The sequence below is a fragment of the Trachypithecus francoisi genome, unplaced genomic scaffold (genome assembly GCF_009764315.1).
Source record: "Trachypithecus francoisi isolate TF-2019V2 unplaced genomic scaffold, Tfra_2.0 Lachesis_group1, whole genome shotgun sequence".
Taxonomy (NCBI): domain Eukaryota; kingdom Metazoa; phylum Chordata; class Mammalia; order Primates; family Cercopithecidae; genus Trachypithecus; species Trachypithecus francoisi.
This window is the reverse complement of record NW_022681454.1, coordinates 150,322,928-150,340,153: the sequence shown is the minus strand read 5'-3', so window position 1 is coordinate 150,340,153 and position 17,226 is coordinate 150,322,928. Positions and strand designations below refer to the sequence as shown.

General features: G+C 44.9%; 1 protein-coding gene across 6 annotated transcripts in view; it reads right to left on the bottom strand.

Moving 5' to 3' along the window:
* TMEM131L (transmembrane 131 like) overlaps positions 1–17,226 on the bottom strand; it is a 172,504-nt gene that overhangs the window by 142,361 nt on the left and 12,917 nt on the right. The window contains exon 1 of one of the 6 annotated variants that reach the window (XM_033215521.1): positions 5,562–5,756. The exons of the other annotated variants lie outside the window; for them this stretch is intronic. Coding sequence (XP_033071412.1) covers positions 5,562–5,650 — 89 coding nt within the window. The 5' untranslated portion in view covers positions 5,651–5,756. Of the gene's footprint in view, positions 1–5,561; positions 5,757–17,226 lie in introns of those variants that run through there. 6 annotated transcript variants of the gene reach the window in all.

Genomic DNA, 17,226 nt, shown 5'->3' with positions numbered 1-17,226 from the left:
GCTACAAAGATTTTAAAAGTTACGTACCTCCCTCACAGTTTACCCACAAGGAAATTCCTTATGGGCTTCAAGATCTTGACCCTAAAACAGTTCTGTTGGATTTCACCCTGGCAATGTAAACTGATAGCTCATCACAGGTGGAGACAGAAAGTCATCCCTCTGCTCACCTGAAAAAAATGCGTATTTGATTGCTTCCTCTGCCCTATTGTTCATGTAAAAATGCTTTCACTGAGGCAGACTAAATTGTGTATTCAGTCAAAAGCTAATCAAGGACTCAAAAGAATGCAACCTTTTGTCTCTTACCCACCTATGACCTGGAAGCCGCTGCCCTCCCCTTATACATATTGATTGATGTCTCACGTCTCCCTAAAATACATAAAAACAAGCTGTATCCCAACCACCCTGGGCACAGGACCTCCTGAGGCTGTGTTCCAGGCATATCTTCAACCTTGGCAAAATCAACTTACTTTTTTTTTTTTCAGACGGATTCTCACTCTGTCTCCCAGCCTGGAGTGCAACGGCGCAATCTCTCTGGTCATTGCAACCTCCGCCTCCCAGGTTCCAGCAATTCTCCTACCTCAGAGCCTCCTGAGTAGCTGGGACTACTGGCGCATACCACCACGCCTGGCTAATTTTTGTATTTTTAGTAGAGACGACGTTTCATCATGTTGACAAGGCTGGTCTCGAACTACTGACCTCAGATGATCCACCCGCCTCAGCCTCCCAATGTGCTGGGATTACAGGCATGAGCCACCGTGCCCGGCCATAAAATTAACTTTCTAATTTGGTACAGATCTGTCTCAGATATTTTGGGTTCACAGTTTGGTGAATAGCTACTGCCCCTCCCCAGACCCCTCTCACACTTCCCCAGGATCGTGCAGGTAAAGGGTGAACAACCGGCAGAGCAGGAGCCCCAGCAGGTCACCCAATGCACTGGTCTCAGAGCAAATGTCTAAAATATCCCCCTAACCAAGTCCACTGGTGCCTAGGCCCTCTTAGTGCTCCCCTGACCGAGAGCTGTTAGCTAAAGAACTTTCCAGCTTTTCCGTTTCCCCTGGCCTCATAATCACTCCTCATTTGCAAGAAGACAACTTCCTGTTCTTTAGGTGAGACAGCCTAAGGCAAGGTCTGCAACAGGATGAAAACAACTTTGGCAGAAGGGGCTTTCCTCGGTTCACAGCGCTCAGGACAATAAGACTGCTGTATCAGTTATTAAAGGTAGTGCTTTCTAAACCTCTGTTTCCCCTTATTGTGAGTTTCCCCAAGTCAAGATGTCTTACTTTTTAATGCACCTTATGGCATAATAAAAAAATACAATCTCATTAGCAAATGAAAACACTGAATATTTTAGAAGTTTCTTCCAGACTGCAGAGAAAATTTTTCTGTAAAGAAGTCAGTATCATAAACACCTTTCTGTGTCAAATATTGTACTACAACATTATCCATAAGGATGTACTATTGGACATTAAGTTGCTCCTAATTTTTCCCCAGTATAAACGGATGGATATAATTGTAAATACGGCTTGTAAATTTATCCTACGTCCTTAAGAAATTCTTAAGAGTGGAATTTTGCTAAAGCATGCACACACCTTGATATGCACTGCCAACTGCAAATTCCACTATTAACAGTTTCTTTTGTATAGACTAACCCCTGGGATCCTCACATAGTACCATATGAGGTAAGTAGTACCTTAATAGTACCTTATGGGATACGTACTATTGGCCCAGTTTTGCAGATGAGAAAACTGAGGCTCAAGATCACACAGCTGGAAAGCCACAGAGCTAGGATTCAAACCCAGAGCCCAGGTCCTTATCCATAACAATTCTAGCTTCTCAGACACAACTCATTAAAGAAAGGATTCTGCCACCCATAAGCCAGATCAGGATACCTCATCACAGTTACACAGCAGCCACCACTAAGAAAAGGACCTTTTCAATTTCATAGCAGGTAATATTAGAGCATTTACATGCAAGGCATTTAAATGCCTTACATAGATTTATGTAATCTTCAAAACAAACTCTGTGGCAGGTACTATTAACAATATCCCTATTTGAGAGAGGGGCAAACTAAGGCATGGAGAGGTTTGGCAACTCGCCAAAAGTCACCAGCTAAGTGGTATGATGTCAGATTCAAATCCGGATGGTCTGGTTCCAAGCGTATCATTTTTTTTTTTTTTTTTTTTTTAGACAGTCTAGTTCTATCGCCCAGGCTAGAGAGCAGTGGTGCAATCTCGGCTCACCGCAACCTCCGCCTCCTGGGTTCAAGTGATTCTCCTGCCTCAGCTGGAATTACTGCTGTGCACCACCATGCCCCACTAATTTTTTGTATTTTCAGTAGAGACAGGGTTTTACCATGCTGGCCAGGCTGGTCTCGAACTCCTGACCTTGTGATCCGTGGGCCTTGGCCTCCCAAAGTGCTGGGATTACAGGTGTGAGCCACCGTGCTCAGCCCCAAGCGTATCTTTTAGCCACTGAGCTACTACCCTACCTTGAGGTTGGACAAAAATCTCCTGCCTCAGGTCTTCATTACCATATCCACCTGTATCTCACCATCTGATCTTACAGCCTTGGCTCATTCCTGACCTTCCTTTCCCCTACTCCTTACCAAGTTCTCCTCCTGAGCTCAGCCTGCTGCTCTTATCCAGCAGGAGGCGTCAACTCCTCCATCTCGGTCCCCACTTTCCAGTATATTCTTTCCACCCTGCCCCCAGCCCTGAGCCAAATTATACAAAGCCAGAAAAGATACATAAGTTTTAAAAAAAAACTAAATTTAAAACTCAGCTCATAAACGCACCTTAAAGTGTAGCCAAAGTCACATGTTCCTTCTCTTAAAACTATATACATTCCTTCAGAGCACAGACTGTGTTTATAACCTACTAGTTTAACCAGTATGCTTCAGGGGCTTTCTAGTAGGCATGCCATGCCAGTTTTTTATTACTATATTTTCTTCAAATCACTTATTACATCAGAATATTTGTTTTCCCAGGTCTAAAGTGGTAGACTTATTTTACACACAACCTTGAGATTCCACCTACAAAGTTTTATGCATATTAATAAGGATTCAGAATATTATTTGAAAAATCTCTCTGAAACTCATTAATTTGGAAAATGTAATAATTTGGATAAGGTTTAGTTAAAATTCTAATTTTCCTTTAACTCTATTTTTAAAGTGAACTAAAAAGAAAAAACTGGGCTATGTGCAGTGGCTCATGGCGGTAAACTCAGCACTTTTGGAGGCTGAAATGGGAGAACTGTTGAGCCCAGGAGTTTGAGGCCAGCCTGGGCAACATAGTGAGACCTCCATCTTCAAAGAAATTTTTTTTTTTTTTTTTTTAATTAGCTGAGCATGGTGGCACGGACCTATAGTCCCCACTACCTGGAAGGCTGAGGCAGGGGCATCACTTGAGCCCAGGAGTTCAAGGCTGCAGCGAGCTATGATCATGCTACCTACACTCCAGCTTCGGTGATGGAGCAAGGCCCCATCTCAAAACAAGAAGGAAAAAACTGCCAGGTGTGGAAGCTCCTGCCTACAATCTCAACACTTTGGGGAGTGGGCGGATCACTTGAGCTCAGGAGTTCAAGACTAGCCTGGGCAACATGATGAAACCTTGTCTCTACAAAAAATATTTTAAAATTAGCTAGACATGGTGGTACGTGCCTGTAGTCCCAGCTACTCAGGAGGCTGAGGTGGAAGGATGGCTTGAGCCCGGGAGTCTGAGGTTGTAGTGAGCGGAGATTGGGCTAAGGAACTCCAGCCTGGGTGACAGAACCAGACCCTGTCTCAAAAAAAGAAAAGAAAAAAAACCACACTCTAAAAAAGTACTACTAAAAAATAATCCAAATATCCAGGGACTAATTATATTAAAAGTGTATACAAGGCTTTCACTATACTAAATAAATGCATAAAATGTAAAACTTAGAATAAAATGACTAATTTGACAAAATAGTTTAAATTGTCCCTAAACAGATTTACATGACTAAAAATTAGTCTTACCACATGAATGATTACAGAGCAACAAAAAAGCTGATAAGGACGACTGAGAAAACAGTAATACAAAAGACTAGTGATTTACTTTCTTAAGACTGACACCTATAATTACCGTCTACCTGATAAAAAATCCCCAAAGCAGGTGTGTGGACAAAAAAATGCCTCCAATCCATTTCAAAACACCGTTTTTTCTCTTCTCTCTTTACCAGTTTCCTATTGCACTTACTTCCCACCTACTCTCTTCTATTAGTCAATATTACAGGTGTTTAGGTATCTAGGAATATATCTCCTTCACCAGTTTCCTCTTTTATCCCCAGTTCAAAAGTGGAAATAAAAAGAAAACAAGTAGTGCGCATTTACGTGACAGGCCTTAAACTCAACAAAAGACCACGTTACTTGATATCTATGTGTCCATAAATCCTATTCCACATGCCACAAATGTATTTCTGACTTCGACACAGACAATACCCATACGACATCTCTGAACGGAGTCTTGTTTTTGTGCTTTTCTTTGGGTTTTAGGCCCTTTTTCTTTCTTTTTTTTTTTTTTTGAGATGGAGTCTCGCTCTATCTCCCAGGCTGGAGTGCAGTGGCGTCATCTCAGCTCATTGCAACCTCCACCTCCCAGGCTGAAGCAGTTCTCCTGCTCCCAAGTAGCTGGGACTACAGGCCCATGTCACCAGACCCAGCTAATTGTTTTGTTTTTAGTAGAGACGGGGTTTCACCGTGTTAGCCAAGATGGTCTCCATCTCCTGAACTCGTGATCCGCCCGCCTCGGCCTCCCAAAATGCTGGGATTACAGGCGTGAGCCATCCCACCTGGCCACTCATTTTTTAAATCTAAAAGTTTTTGTTTCCAACAAGGAGCAACATAACTTTCATTACTTCACTTTTCATTACTTTCAAGTACTCACGATAACTTTATGTTTATCCAAGTAAACAATCAGGAATAACCTCCCTCTCTTAACTATATGACCTGAAAGTGGTGAATTAATGAAACCCCTTCCCAGTTCCCTAAACATACTTTCAAATTAAAATAAGGCCTGAATTTACAACCCAGGTTAAACGGATTAAAAGATTAAGGACTAGAGAGCAAGGGCTTTCTCCATCTCACGCTCACATTTCAACCTCAAATTACCCCAGCCCTCTAATGACTAGAGTAGTCACTGTAAAGGCGCCTAATTACCCACAAATTACACCAACTGTAATCAATTTCAGGATCACAGATCAGATTTTCCCAAAGCATGAATCTGCTAATTAAGTTACATGAAAGTCAAACTAACACGCAATTTGGATGTGACATTTATCCACCTGAAAGTAGACCTATAAGTATTTTAATTCACAGTAACAGCAGCTATTCCCTATGGACAGCACTATTATACACTTGGGAAACTGCAGCTGAAATACATGGAAGCGGGAAGAGACTCATCTATGATTCAAGCATTTCCAGGAAATAACAAAAGGATTCTCCTGGCAAACCAAAAGAATGGCCCAAGACCTGCTTCAGCCTGGGAATCAACTCGTATTCATTTGCTAAGTTATACTGATAATGAAACAAGTTTTAAGATACTCACATACAGAGACACACCACAGCACACACAGCCTGGCACCAGTTAGTCGCATTTTTCTGAATTCTGACGCAAGGAACAAGGTTTGATTTCATGGTTTTGCCTATTTGCTCATTATTAAATCTGCCCACTTATTTTCCGCAAGAAAAAAAAAAATCGGGCCAAGCACAGTGGCTCACACCTGTAATCCCAGCACTTTGGGAGGCCGAGGCGGGTGGACCATGAGGTCAGGAGTTTGAGACCAGACTGACCAACATGGTGAAACCCCGTCTCTACCAAAAACACAAAAATTAGCCAGGCATGGTGGCGCATGCTTGTAACCCCAGCTACTCAGGAGGCTGAGGCAGGAGAATCGCTTGAACTGGGAGGCAGAGGCAGCCGTGAACTGAGATCGCGTCACTGCACTCCAGCCTGAGTGAGAGAGTGAGACTCTGTCTCAAAAAAAAAGGAAAAGAAAAAGAAAAAATACTTCTCCCCAGCGCTCACAATCTTTTGTAAATAAAGAATTTTCCTTGGACGTGCTCCTACAGATACACAAAGAAATAATTCAGAAATAAAATCCATTCGACCAAAAGGCCAGGTTCAACGAGCTGGGCAGAAACTGCGTGGGTTTTGCGGCTGCGGCTGGAGCCCAGGTGTCCAAAGCTGCCGCAGACTGGTCCGTGCAGCTCTCACGAAGGAAGCTTCATAGTGGATTGCTTCACACATCACCAGCCCAATACCAAAAAGGCGTTTCTCAGGAGCCCTGGTGTTGGGGGAGGGCAAGGAAAACAGGTGAGGGACATTCACAAGAGCTCACAGATGAGTCTCGCTGGGGACTATGTGTTATGGGTTCAACTGTGTCTCCACCAAGCCCAAAATGATATGTCAAAGTCCTAACCCCAGTACCTCAGAAGGTGACCTGACTTGGAAATAGGGTTGGTGCAGATGCAATTAGTTCAGATAGGCCGGACTGGAGTAGGGTGGGCCTCTCCTTCAATGTAACTCGTGTCCTTCTACCAGCCACATGAAAGCACGGAGACACCCGGGGAGAGCGCTGTGCGACAAGAGACTGGAGTGATGCAGCTGCAAGCCAAGAAACCCCACAGGCTGCCAGCGAGGCCGCAGAAGCTAGGAAGAGGCGAGGGTGGACTCCCCAAGGGTTTCAGAGGCAGCACGGCCCTGCCGGCTTGACCGAGGACTTCCACACTCCGGGCTGTGAGGAGAGAATACATTTCTGTTGTTCTAAAGCCACGCGGTTTGTGGCACTTCATTAGGCAGCCCTGGGAAATTAATACATCACACTTGAACTTGAGTTGCTTCCTGTTGCCCTTCTCCATCCAGCCTCCTCAGCTGGCAAATGCTGTCATTCCACAACAGAGCCGCAGGGAATCCCTGGGCTGCTGTGTGGCTGGGGAGGCCCCTCTCCCCTATAAGTGGCACAACAGACTCGGCTATCCCAGGCCCAGACCCTGGCCCTCGTCCCAATTTTATTCCTTCCCTCCAGGCTCCCGGGCCCCACCCTCACCAGCGCCCAGTCCCCACTCCTCCCACAGGCAGCCCTGGCCCTCCAGCTGCAGAACGGGGTGTGGAAGTCCCCTTGGGGTGGGCAGCGCCCGTGCTGCTTCCGCCCACCCCAGTTTCTCACAGAACTTTTAGAACACTTCTTTCAGTTTTGCCTTAAGTAATATCCTTCCTCACGCCCCAATAACCCCACTCTCACACTGGTGCACTCGTGCACACTCACTCTCTCTTACACACAACTCAGCCACAGGCCCACAGGTCTCCATCTCTCACACAAAACTCAGCCACAAACCCATAAGGGTCTCGGTCTCTGTCTCACACACACACGCACACAAAACTCAGTCACAGGCTCACCAGGGTCTCTCTCAACACGCACACATACACACACACCCCTCAGTCATAGGCTCACAAGGGGCTGTCTCTCTCTTACATACACAAACACACACATACTCAGCCACAGGCCCACAAGTGTCTCTGTTTGTCCCTGTCTCCTCTCTCACACTCTCACACACACACCCCTCAACCAGAGGCCCACCAGAGTCTCTGTCTCACACACACACACCACACACACACACCTCAGCCACAGGCCCACAAGGGTCTCTCTCCTTGTCCCTGTCTCCTCTCTCTCACACTCACACACACACACACACCCCTCAGTTACAGGCCCACCAAGCTCGCTCTTTCTCACACACACACACACACACACACCCCTCAGTTACAGGCCCACCAAGCTCGCTCTCTCTCACACACACACACACACACACACACACACCCCTCAGTTACAGGCCCACCAAGCTCGCTCTCTCACACTCACACACACCCCTCAGTTACAGGCCCACCAAGCTCGCTCTCTCTCTCACACACACACACACACACCCCCCCCTCAGTTACAGGCCCACCAAGCTCGCTCTCTCTCTCTCACACTCACACACACCCCTCAGTTACAGGCCCACCAAGCTCGCTCGCTCTCTCTCACACACACACACCCCTCAGTTACAGGCCCACCAAGCTCGCTCTCTCTCACTCACACACACACACACACACACCACACACACCCCTCAGTTACAGGCCCACCAAGCTCGCTCTCTCTCACACACACACACACACACACACACACCCCAGTTACAGGCCCACCAAGCTCTCTCTCTCTCTCACACTCACACACACCCCTCAGTTACAGGCCCACCAAGCTCGCTCTCTCTCTCACACACACACACACACACCCCCCCTCAGTTACAGGCCCACCAAGCTCGCTCTCTCTCTCACACTCACACACACCCCTCAGTTACAGGCCCACCAAGCTCGCTCTCTCTCTCTCACACACACACACACACACACCCCTCAGTTACAGGCCCACCAAGCTCGCTCGCTCTCTCTCACACACACACACACACCCCTCAGTTACAGGCCCACCAAGCTCGCTCTCTCTCTCTCACACACACACACACACACACACCCCTCAGTTACAGGCCCACCAAGCTCGCTCTCTCTCTCACACTCACACACACCCCTCAGAGGCCCACCAAGCTCGCTCGCTCTCTCTCACACACACACACCCCTCAGTTACAGGCCCACCAAGCTCGCTCTCTCTCACACACACACACACACACACCTCAGTTACAGGCCCACCAAGCTCGCTCTCTCTCTCTCACACACACACACACACACACACCCCTCAGTTACAGGCCCACCAAGCTCGCTCTCTCTCTCACACACACACACCTGCACAGCTCCACAGGAGCCTGGGCCAAGAGGCAGATGTGAGTACACACACCACCCTGTGCTATGAGCGGCCACTCCCATCCAACAACTGAGACTTTCTGTTACTGGGCCAAGGTTTTCTGCCAAACTCACTTCCCTTATAATGAATGAATTCTCCCTGAGAAGGTTCCTCAGTCCTCCCCTGGAAGCTGACCTGCGATGGCCTAACCCACCTGTTTACCAGGCATGCTAGGACATATGAGACCCTGAGAGGTGGACACCAAAGCTCAGCCTGGAACCCCACCCCCATGTGTATCATTGCAGCAGAACTTCTTCAGACAGACACACTAGATCCACCAGCTAACACTGCATACCCTATGAAGAGAATACATATGGATTCTAGGTTTGATAAAATCCTGGGCCAGTGGTGGTAACTCAGGCTGAAAAGCAACCATCTCCCAATTTCCCCCACTGTTTTACCTACAAGACCATTTCTACCTCTCATTATTTAATCCTCCACAAAAAGTATATTTTGTAATGTGGTCCCTGAGCTGCCTCACCCTGGGCCAATGGTTCTCAAACTTGAGCAGGCATCAGAGCCACCTGGAGGGCTTGTTAAAACAGATCTCTGGGCTCCTCCCCTAGAGCGTCTGATTCACAGCAGGTCTGGGGTGGGGTCTGAGAACCGGCCAGTCTATCGAGTTCCCAAGCGATGCTGATTTAGGTCTCTGGACTAGGCTTCAAGAAACACTGCCCTAGACCGCTCATTTCCCGCTGAGCTCAGGTGACTCACTCAGCATAGCACACACTGCTGTCGGCCTTCCACCGCCCCTTCCCTTCCTCCCACTTAGGCAAAGCCGGGTTGTGCTCCCTATGACTAAACTCTGTGGGACAGAGCTGATCCCATGGTTTCACTACTCCACAGGCGTGGGCGGGTGAGTGGTTCAAGGTGAGTGCAGACCCACCTGTAAGATGTGAAGGGGACGTCTGCTGGGGAGTACTTCTGAGAAAGTAGCCAGGGGGGTTATTTTAACCTGCCTTTGGATGTTCAGGTGGGAGGCTGTGAAGCACACAGACCTCCTGCAAACATGAAGGGAGATGCACAGCACACGGAGTCCAGCAGAACAGACAGGTCCGAAGAACCAGGCTCCCAGGTGCTGACACTAACCTGCTGAGTAAACCAACCCAGAGCCACCCTGCCTCCAGGCTTCTTGTTAAATGACATCATGCATTCTTTATTGTTTGAGCTGGTTGAGTCAGGGTTTTGTTACTTGCTGCTGAAAATAATCCCAAAGCAAAGCAAGCTGACAGGACAGCTCCTCTAAAGGCAACCTCTCAGCACACGTTTACAATGGCATGCGTTCCACAAAGTAATCCCAAAATTTCCGATTTAAATTTTCCATATTTCAAAAGCTATGTAGCTGAATATCTGTGGATAATCCACACTTAGAATTAGCATAAAACTAAAGAAGTCATCTAGCATACGGTAAAATATTACAGAAGGACCAGCCCTGGGTCTATCTTACACAAGTCATGCTCATTTTTTTCAGGGATTTGCTAGGAACCATATAATACTGGGGCCTAATAAAGTATTCAGTTGCTTCCATACGTTAATCTTGGACTTAGTCTCCTTCGACAGACAGCTGTAGATCTTACTAGGAAAGTGGTTTTCCACTCCCAAGTAGAGAAGTATGCACTAAAAGAGAGAGGACACCTAGGATCATGCACATATTCTGTCACTTCATAGCTCTATAACCTTCAACAAATTGTTTTACCTTGATGAATCTGTCTCCTCATCCATAAAACGGGAATACTACCATATACCCACCTGGTTACGTAAGGAAGATACATGTGAAAGCCCTTTGTAAACCATAAGATTTACACAAGGGCAATTACTTAAATCCACTTTTTACGGATTAAGTGGATTAACACGATCTGATTTGAAGAAACAGGATTAATCACAATCCTAGAAGAATTACTCCACCAAAAATTCACACTACATACACCTGTCATAACTATCAATCGAACACTGGATTGTAATTCAAACAGAACCTCACCTATTGTAAATAATTTAGTGGCAGCAACATCCACAAGGTAGTTACAACCCTCAAAGTCAATGTTGTACAAGGCATGATATCAATATGAACTATTTACTATATACATTTTACAATGGTCCACTTGGCAGGCCACACGCTATGACTATGCTTTTCCTGAAGGTATTCTCTGGGATCCACCTTTAAATGCACCAGTAGGTGTCTGCGCACTTCACATGGGGGCAAATCATCTTTCCTACAGAAGAAGCTCAGTTTTAATCCAACAGGCATGTGTCATTTGGAGCCATGTTTTCCAAATTAAATACTTGAATAAACTGGGTAAAAACAATAGGGACTGGAGAATGTTTCTCAAACTGGGATGTGTATATGTATGTTAGAGAAGGCAATGCAATGAATTAAATATGGTCACCTTCCTGAAACATACATTGTACTAGATGATTTTTGGAGAATAATAAAAAGGAATAAACAGTGAGTGGTATTTAAATTCTCAACAAATGTTGAAGCTTTTTTTTTTAATTTCTGAAGAATTTTCATGCTTATAGTAGACTTTAAAAACTACATCCCTACTACTTTTGGAGAAAACATTGAGAAAGACTACAATAAGCAAACAAGACTTTTTCTCATATCATTTATAAATTGGTTGCAAAGACAATGCTAAAAGAACGGTTCCAAAAACATATTAATTGGGCACCACACATCTGTGAAATACTGCCTAGACTACTACAGTAATTATTTGTAACATGACAACATTCTTTTGTTTAATTGATGGGGGGGGAATTACTATTTACTTCAGGGTCATATTTCATATGTGGAAGACTCGAACAACAAACTAATACTTTGATGACAATTCACTTAAAACAAGTAACAAGCTTCCAGGAGACCCCATTATCTTCAGATTGGTGTTCCTAGACAGAGAAGACTGCCTTGGGAAATTTCTCCTTTGAGCCTGAAAACTGCAAGCTCTGCTACCTTCTTAAGCAATAAGAAGCTTAATATCACAACATATCCAGAACACCCTCACAGAATTAATACTGCTGCCGATGTTGGAATCCATCCAAAAAGTACGTTCATTTCTCACTGACCCACCGTGGCGAGTGAAAGCAATCTGAAGCACAAAGCCCACTGCGTAAGAGAAGCCGAAATGTCAGCTTATACCTGACTCTTCTAGCTATAAGCCTTCCTAAGAAATGTAAGTTTGGTTCTCAGCGGCAAAACATCCAAGTCTCTTCTCTTTCTCACACAGCAGTATCTGCGTTCTTGCCTAAAACAAGCTTCTCATAGCCTTTTATTATTTTCAGAGACAGGGTCTCTCTGTCACCCAGGCTGGAGTGCAGTGGCAAAATCACAGCTCATGGCAACCTCAACCTCCCGGGCTCAACTGAGCCTCAGCCTGCCGAGTAGCTAGGCCTACAGGTGCACATCATCACACCCCACTTTTTTTGTTTTGTTTTGTTTTGTTTTTGTAGAAACAGGGTCTCACTTTGTGACCCAGGCTGGTATCAAACTCCTGAGCTCAAGCCGATCCTCCCACCTCTGCCTCTCAAAGTGCTAGAGGTATGAGCCACCACACCCAGCCTCCTAAGTCTCTTCCTGGGTTGTTGGATTTGTCTAGCTCTTTCTTCAGAACGCACATCTTACTGAAATATTCCACAAAGTTATTTTGCTGTTAAATATTATGATGTATAGCAATAAGTAGTCAAGCCACTGAGTGGCATATGGAATGAAGCAAAGCTGATTCAGACTTTAGTGCTGAGTTAAACCACTTCTCCCAAAGGCAATCTCTAGTCTCAAAAGCAAGGAACACTGAGTTTCTGGAAGTGCCTCACCACATTTACATATAACATCCAGCTTCCCCAGACCTTAATTCTACTTTTTTGTTTCAGGAATGTTGACATTAATGAAGTGTTTTGCCTATTTTTATTCTAGACTAACCCTTCAAGATTTTTTTTCAAAATTCTTAAAGAATTAAGTAATTCTTTAATATGGAATTATTAAAGGTTCAAATAACCTTTCAATATAAAAATAAAAATGAATACAAACCTAATCACCCTGGTGCTTGTAAAAACATATTATCTAGGAGGAACTAAAAGTGTTTTTAGGGACTGGACATGATGGCTCATGCCAGTAATGCCAACACTTTAGAAGGCTGAGACAAGAGCACTGCTTGAGTTAGAGACTACTGTGGGCAACATAGGAAGACCTCGTCTCTACAAAAACGAAATAAAAAAAAATTAGCCTGGCATGATGACATGCACCTGTCGCCCCAGCTACTGGGGAGGCTGAGGCGAGAGGACTGCTTAAGCCCATGAGGTCCAGGCTGCTGTTCACTATGACAGCACAACTGAACTCCAGCCTGGGCAACAGAGCAAAACCCTGTCTCAAAACATTAATGATATAAAAGTTTTTAGGAACTAAAAATTTCAATGAAAACCAACATTAGTATTCTGATCCTACTGTACTGTTTTTCTGATTTATTTCAACTGAAGGCTAAGTAACTATATAAATAAGTGTCAAAAGCTCTGCTAAAAACTTCACATTTTTTTCACCTAAAAAAAGGTTTTTGTGGCTTGAATACAATTTTAATACATACCAACAACCCTGTTTAAAAATCTGTATCATATTAAGGAGAACACCTAAATTATGAGCTCTATAACAGTCAAAAAAAATTTTACATTGTTATAGTTGCACAGACCATGGTTGAATGCATTCATTCTGCAAAGTTCCCAGGACCCACAGCACCCTGTAGAAGGTACCATAAGGCTATACATGGATAGAGTGAATAACCCATCCTCTCTAAAAACACGCTAACTGGCCAGATGCAGTGGCTCACGCCTGTAATCCCAGCACTTTGGGAGGCCAAGGCAGGTGGATCACAAAGTCAGGAGATCAAGACCATCCTGGCTAACACGGTGAAACCCCGTCTCTACTAAAAATACAAAAAAAAAAAAAATTAGCCAGGCATGGTGGCGGGCGCCTGTACTCCCAGCTACTCAGGAGGCTGAGGCAGGAGAATGGCGTGAACCTGGGAGACGGAGCTTGCAGTGAGCCAAGATAGCGCCACTGCACTCCAGCCTGGGCAACAGAGCAAGACTCCATCTCAAAAAAAAAAAACAAAAAAAACAAAAACACCAACTACAGTAACTCAGTATAAGAATACAGCCTCGGCCGGGCGCATTGGCACACACCTGTAATCCCAGCACTTTGGGAGGCCGCGGCAGGCGGATCACGAGGTCAAGAGATCAAGACCATTCTGGCCAACATGGTGAAACCCTGTCTCTACTAAAAATACAAAAATTAGCTGGGTGTGGTGGCACGTGCCTGTAGTCCCAGCTACTAAGGCAGGAGAATCCCTTGAACCTGGAAGGCAGAGGTTGCAGTGAGCCAAGATCGTGCCACTGCACTCCAGCCTGGTGACAGAGCGAGATTCCATCTCAAAAAATAATAATAATACAGTCTCTGGGCCAGGCGAGGTGGCTCACACCTGTAATCCCAGCACTTTGTGAGGCTAAGGTGGGTGGATCACTTGAGCCCAGGAGTTCGAGACAAGACTGCCCAACAAAGTGAACCCCAACTCTACAAAAAAAACACAAAAATTAGCTAGCTGTGGTGGCAGGTGACCATGGTCCCAGCTACTTAACAGGCTGAGATGGGAAGATCCCTTAAGCCCAGGAGGCGGAGGTTGCAGTGAGCCGAGATCATGCCACTGCACCACAGCCTAGGTGACAGAGTGAGACCCTGTCTCAAGAAATAAAAATAAAAGAATACAGCCTATAACACGAATACGAGTCCTGTTATTTCAATGGCAAATACAGTTTACAGGCTTGAACATGGAGGACGTGCAAAACTAACAAATAATCAATTTAAAAGGTTTAAATGTAAAAGTATGAGCTTGCATTCCTTCAGCAGCTCTTCACCCAGGTGTCAGGTACGAGGTTAGGTGCTAGGGAGACAGGTGCATGAGACTCAGAAACTTGGGAACCCTGAGAAAGGTAATTTCCAAACAGAGGAGTAACGGCCTTGTGCTAAGATAAGTGCCAGGGTGCTATGGAAAGCAGGACGGAGGGAGATGGCTGGGGAAGAGAAGAGTAAAATTTTGGCAAAAAAAAAAAAGAGCCCAGGTGAATGACCAGAAAGTGAGACTGGAGGAAGAGGCTGAAGAGGCCTCAATCCCCAAAGGGCTTCTACATCACTGATGCCATGCTCAGGACCCTGCACTTCATCCCCAAGGTAGTGCAGTGCACAGAAGGCTGTTCTTCAAAGGGATGACAGGAAAGGATGTAGGACGCGCATGAGGAGAACAGGATGCGGTGGCTACAGAATGGAGGTAGGAGACCACGTGAATGAGACTCAACCGCACCTTGTGACAGCAGGCACAGGAATTGGGGACAGAGAGAGGCCCAGGAGCTCAGTTCAGGACACAGTATTTTGCGGCACCTGCAAGCTAAAGGAGAACTCTGGGGAGAAGGCACGATCCACGTTCAACTTCCTTCTATACAGAGAGTATATAAAAAGCCAACAGAGCAACAAATATATACACTGCTATGTAGCCATAAAAAAATTTTTTTAATTTTTTTAAAAACCAACGGCACAGGCCAGGTCACCTAGGGAGATGACAGGGTGGGAAAATAGGAAGGTCCCCAGTGGAACCCTGGTGAGATACTTCAGGTTAAAAAGTGTGAGATCCTATCAACAGGAAAGGAACTTCCATGTCTTTTTTCTTTTTTTTTTTTAGGCGGAGTCTTGTTCTGTCGCCCAGGCTGGAGTGCAGTGGCGCGATCTCAGCTCACTGCAACCTCCACCTCCTGAGTTCAAGCGCTTCTCCTGCCTCAGCCTCCCGAGTAGCTCGTGCCGCCACGCTCGGCTTATTTTTGTATTTTTAGTAGAGACCGGGTTTCACTATTTTGGCCAGGCTGGTTTCCTGACGTCAGGTGATCCGCCCGCCTTGGCCTCCCACAGTCCTGGCATTACAGGCATAAGCCACCGCACCCAGCCAGGAACTTCCATTTCTGAATAACAAAGAAAAGTGAGAAGTAGTTCCATTCCCTGTGGGGGTCTGAGATCCTTCACTGCCAAAAGCAAGTGTCCCTAAAGATTAAGTCGTTCTTGTCTGCAATTATATCTCCCGGTATGTTGCTGACAGCACAATGAGATTCTCTTTATGTTCTGGCTCCCAAGATACACCTTTTACTGGTGTTAAACTATTTCAGAAGAACACATTTTGCTGCTGTTACTACTAATCAGATAAAAGTACATTTTAAAAACAAAAAGCCACAAAAGAAAAAAACTTTCATAGACATTGTACCTAGACAGTATTTATGATTTTTATAACCATTTTTAAAACCTGAAGTAATATACTACTCATACTTTGTCAATGCTTAAACTTTTGCTATTCAAATATAACTCAAAAAAAGGCTTACCAGACAGAGATATATACAGAGAGCCAGACATGCTTCCCAGAGCATTCAATTCTAGTAAGAGCTGAAGTCAGTTCCCCTTTGCTCTCATCGCTGAATTCCCAAAAACGATCTTTCTTTCTCAGCAAAGGAACAGATTACTGTTGATATTTGAGAATACCCAGGGAAAAATGGGGATAAAGAGGAAAGAGGGAAGAACGTTTTTCAAATATTGCTTTTCTGGCTTTTGACCAAATACAATTACATAGCATCCACAGAAGATGAAGGCAGGAAAACATAAACAAAATCTTCAATGAGGCCAATTACCCTGAAAGCTTTCCCAGACTTTGAGGTAACAGGCAAGCTGCTTCTGGAAGCCTCCTGCCCAGAATTCACACTGGTCCCATTCCAGCCCCACCTTGGGCAGTCTTGCCAGTAAAATAGAGACCTCCTCACTCTTTCGATTCTATCTGTCCAGTCATAGGCATCAGTGCTTCCTTTACATTTGGGGAACATGCTAAGACTGTCTCACAGCCAAATTTATTTCTCAAGTCCCAAGTTAGTAGTGACTCCTCTGTATGGGTTCTTAAGAGACAATGCATTCATTCTGTGGAATTGATAAATGGTGCTTCTATTGACTTTAAGCCCACCTGACCATCATTAAGCTGGTATCATGGGGTAGTTATTAAAATTAAAACCACAACAAAGTTTGAAAAATGTGTAAACAAATGTTAATAACTTCATAAATAAGATTGAGGATAAATGACATTAAAACAGCAGGGCAAACCTAATGGATTATAACCCAAAGTATAAATATCCATGAGCTCACAAGATATAAATAAATGAGAACTGACAAATCTCCCATACAGAATTTCACATAATTTGTGTCGGTGAAGCTCAACTTCACTTAATGACTTGCCTCCAAAAAGGACATTAGGGAAAAACTAGTGAAATGTGAATAAAGTGTGAAGTTTAGCTCATAGTAAGATACTAATGTTGGCTTCTCGGTGACAAATGTAC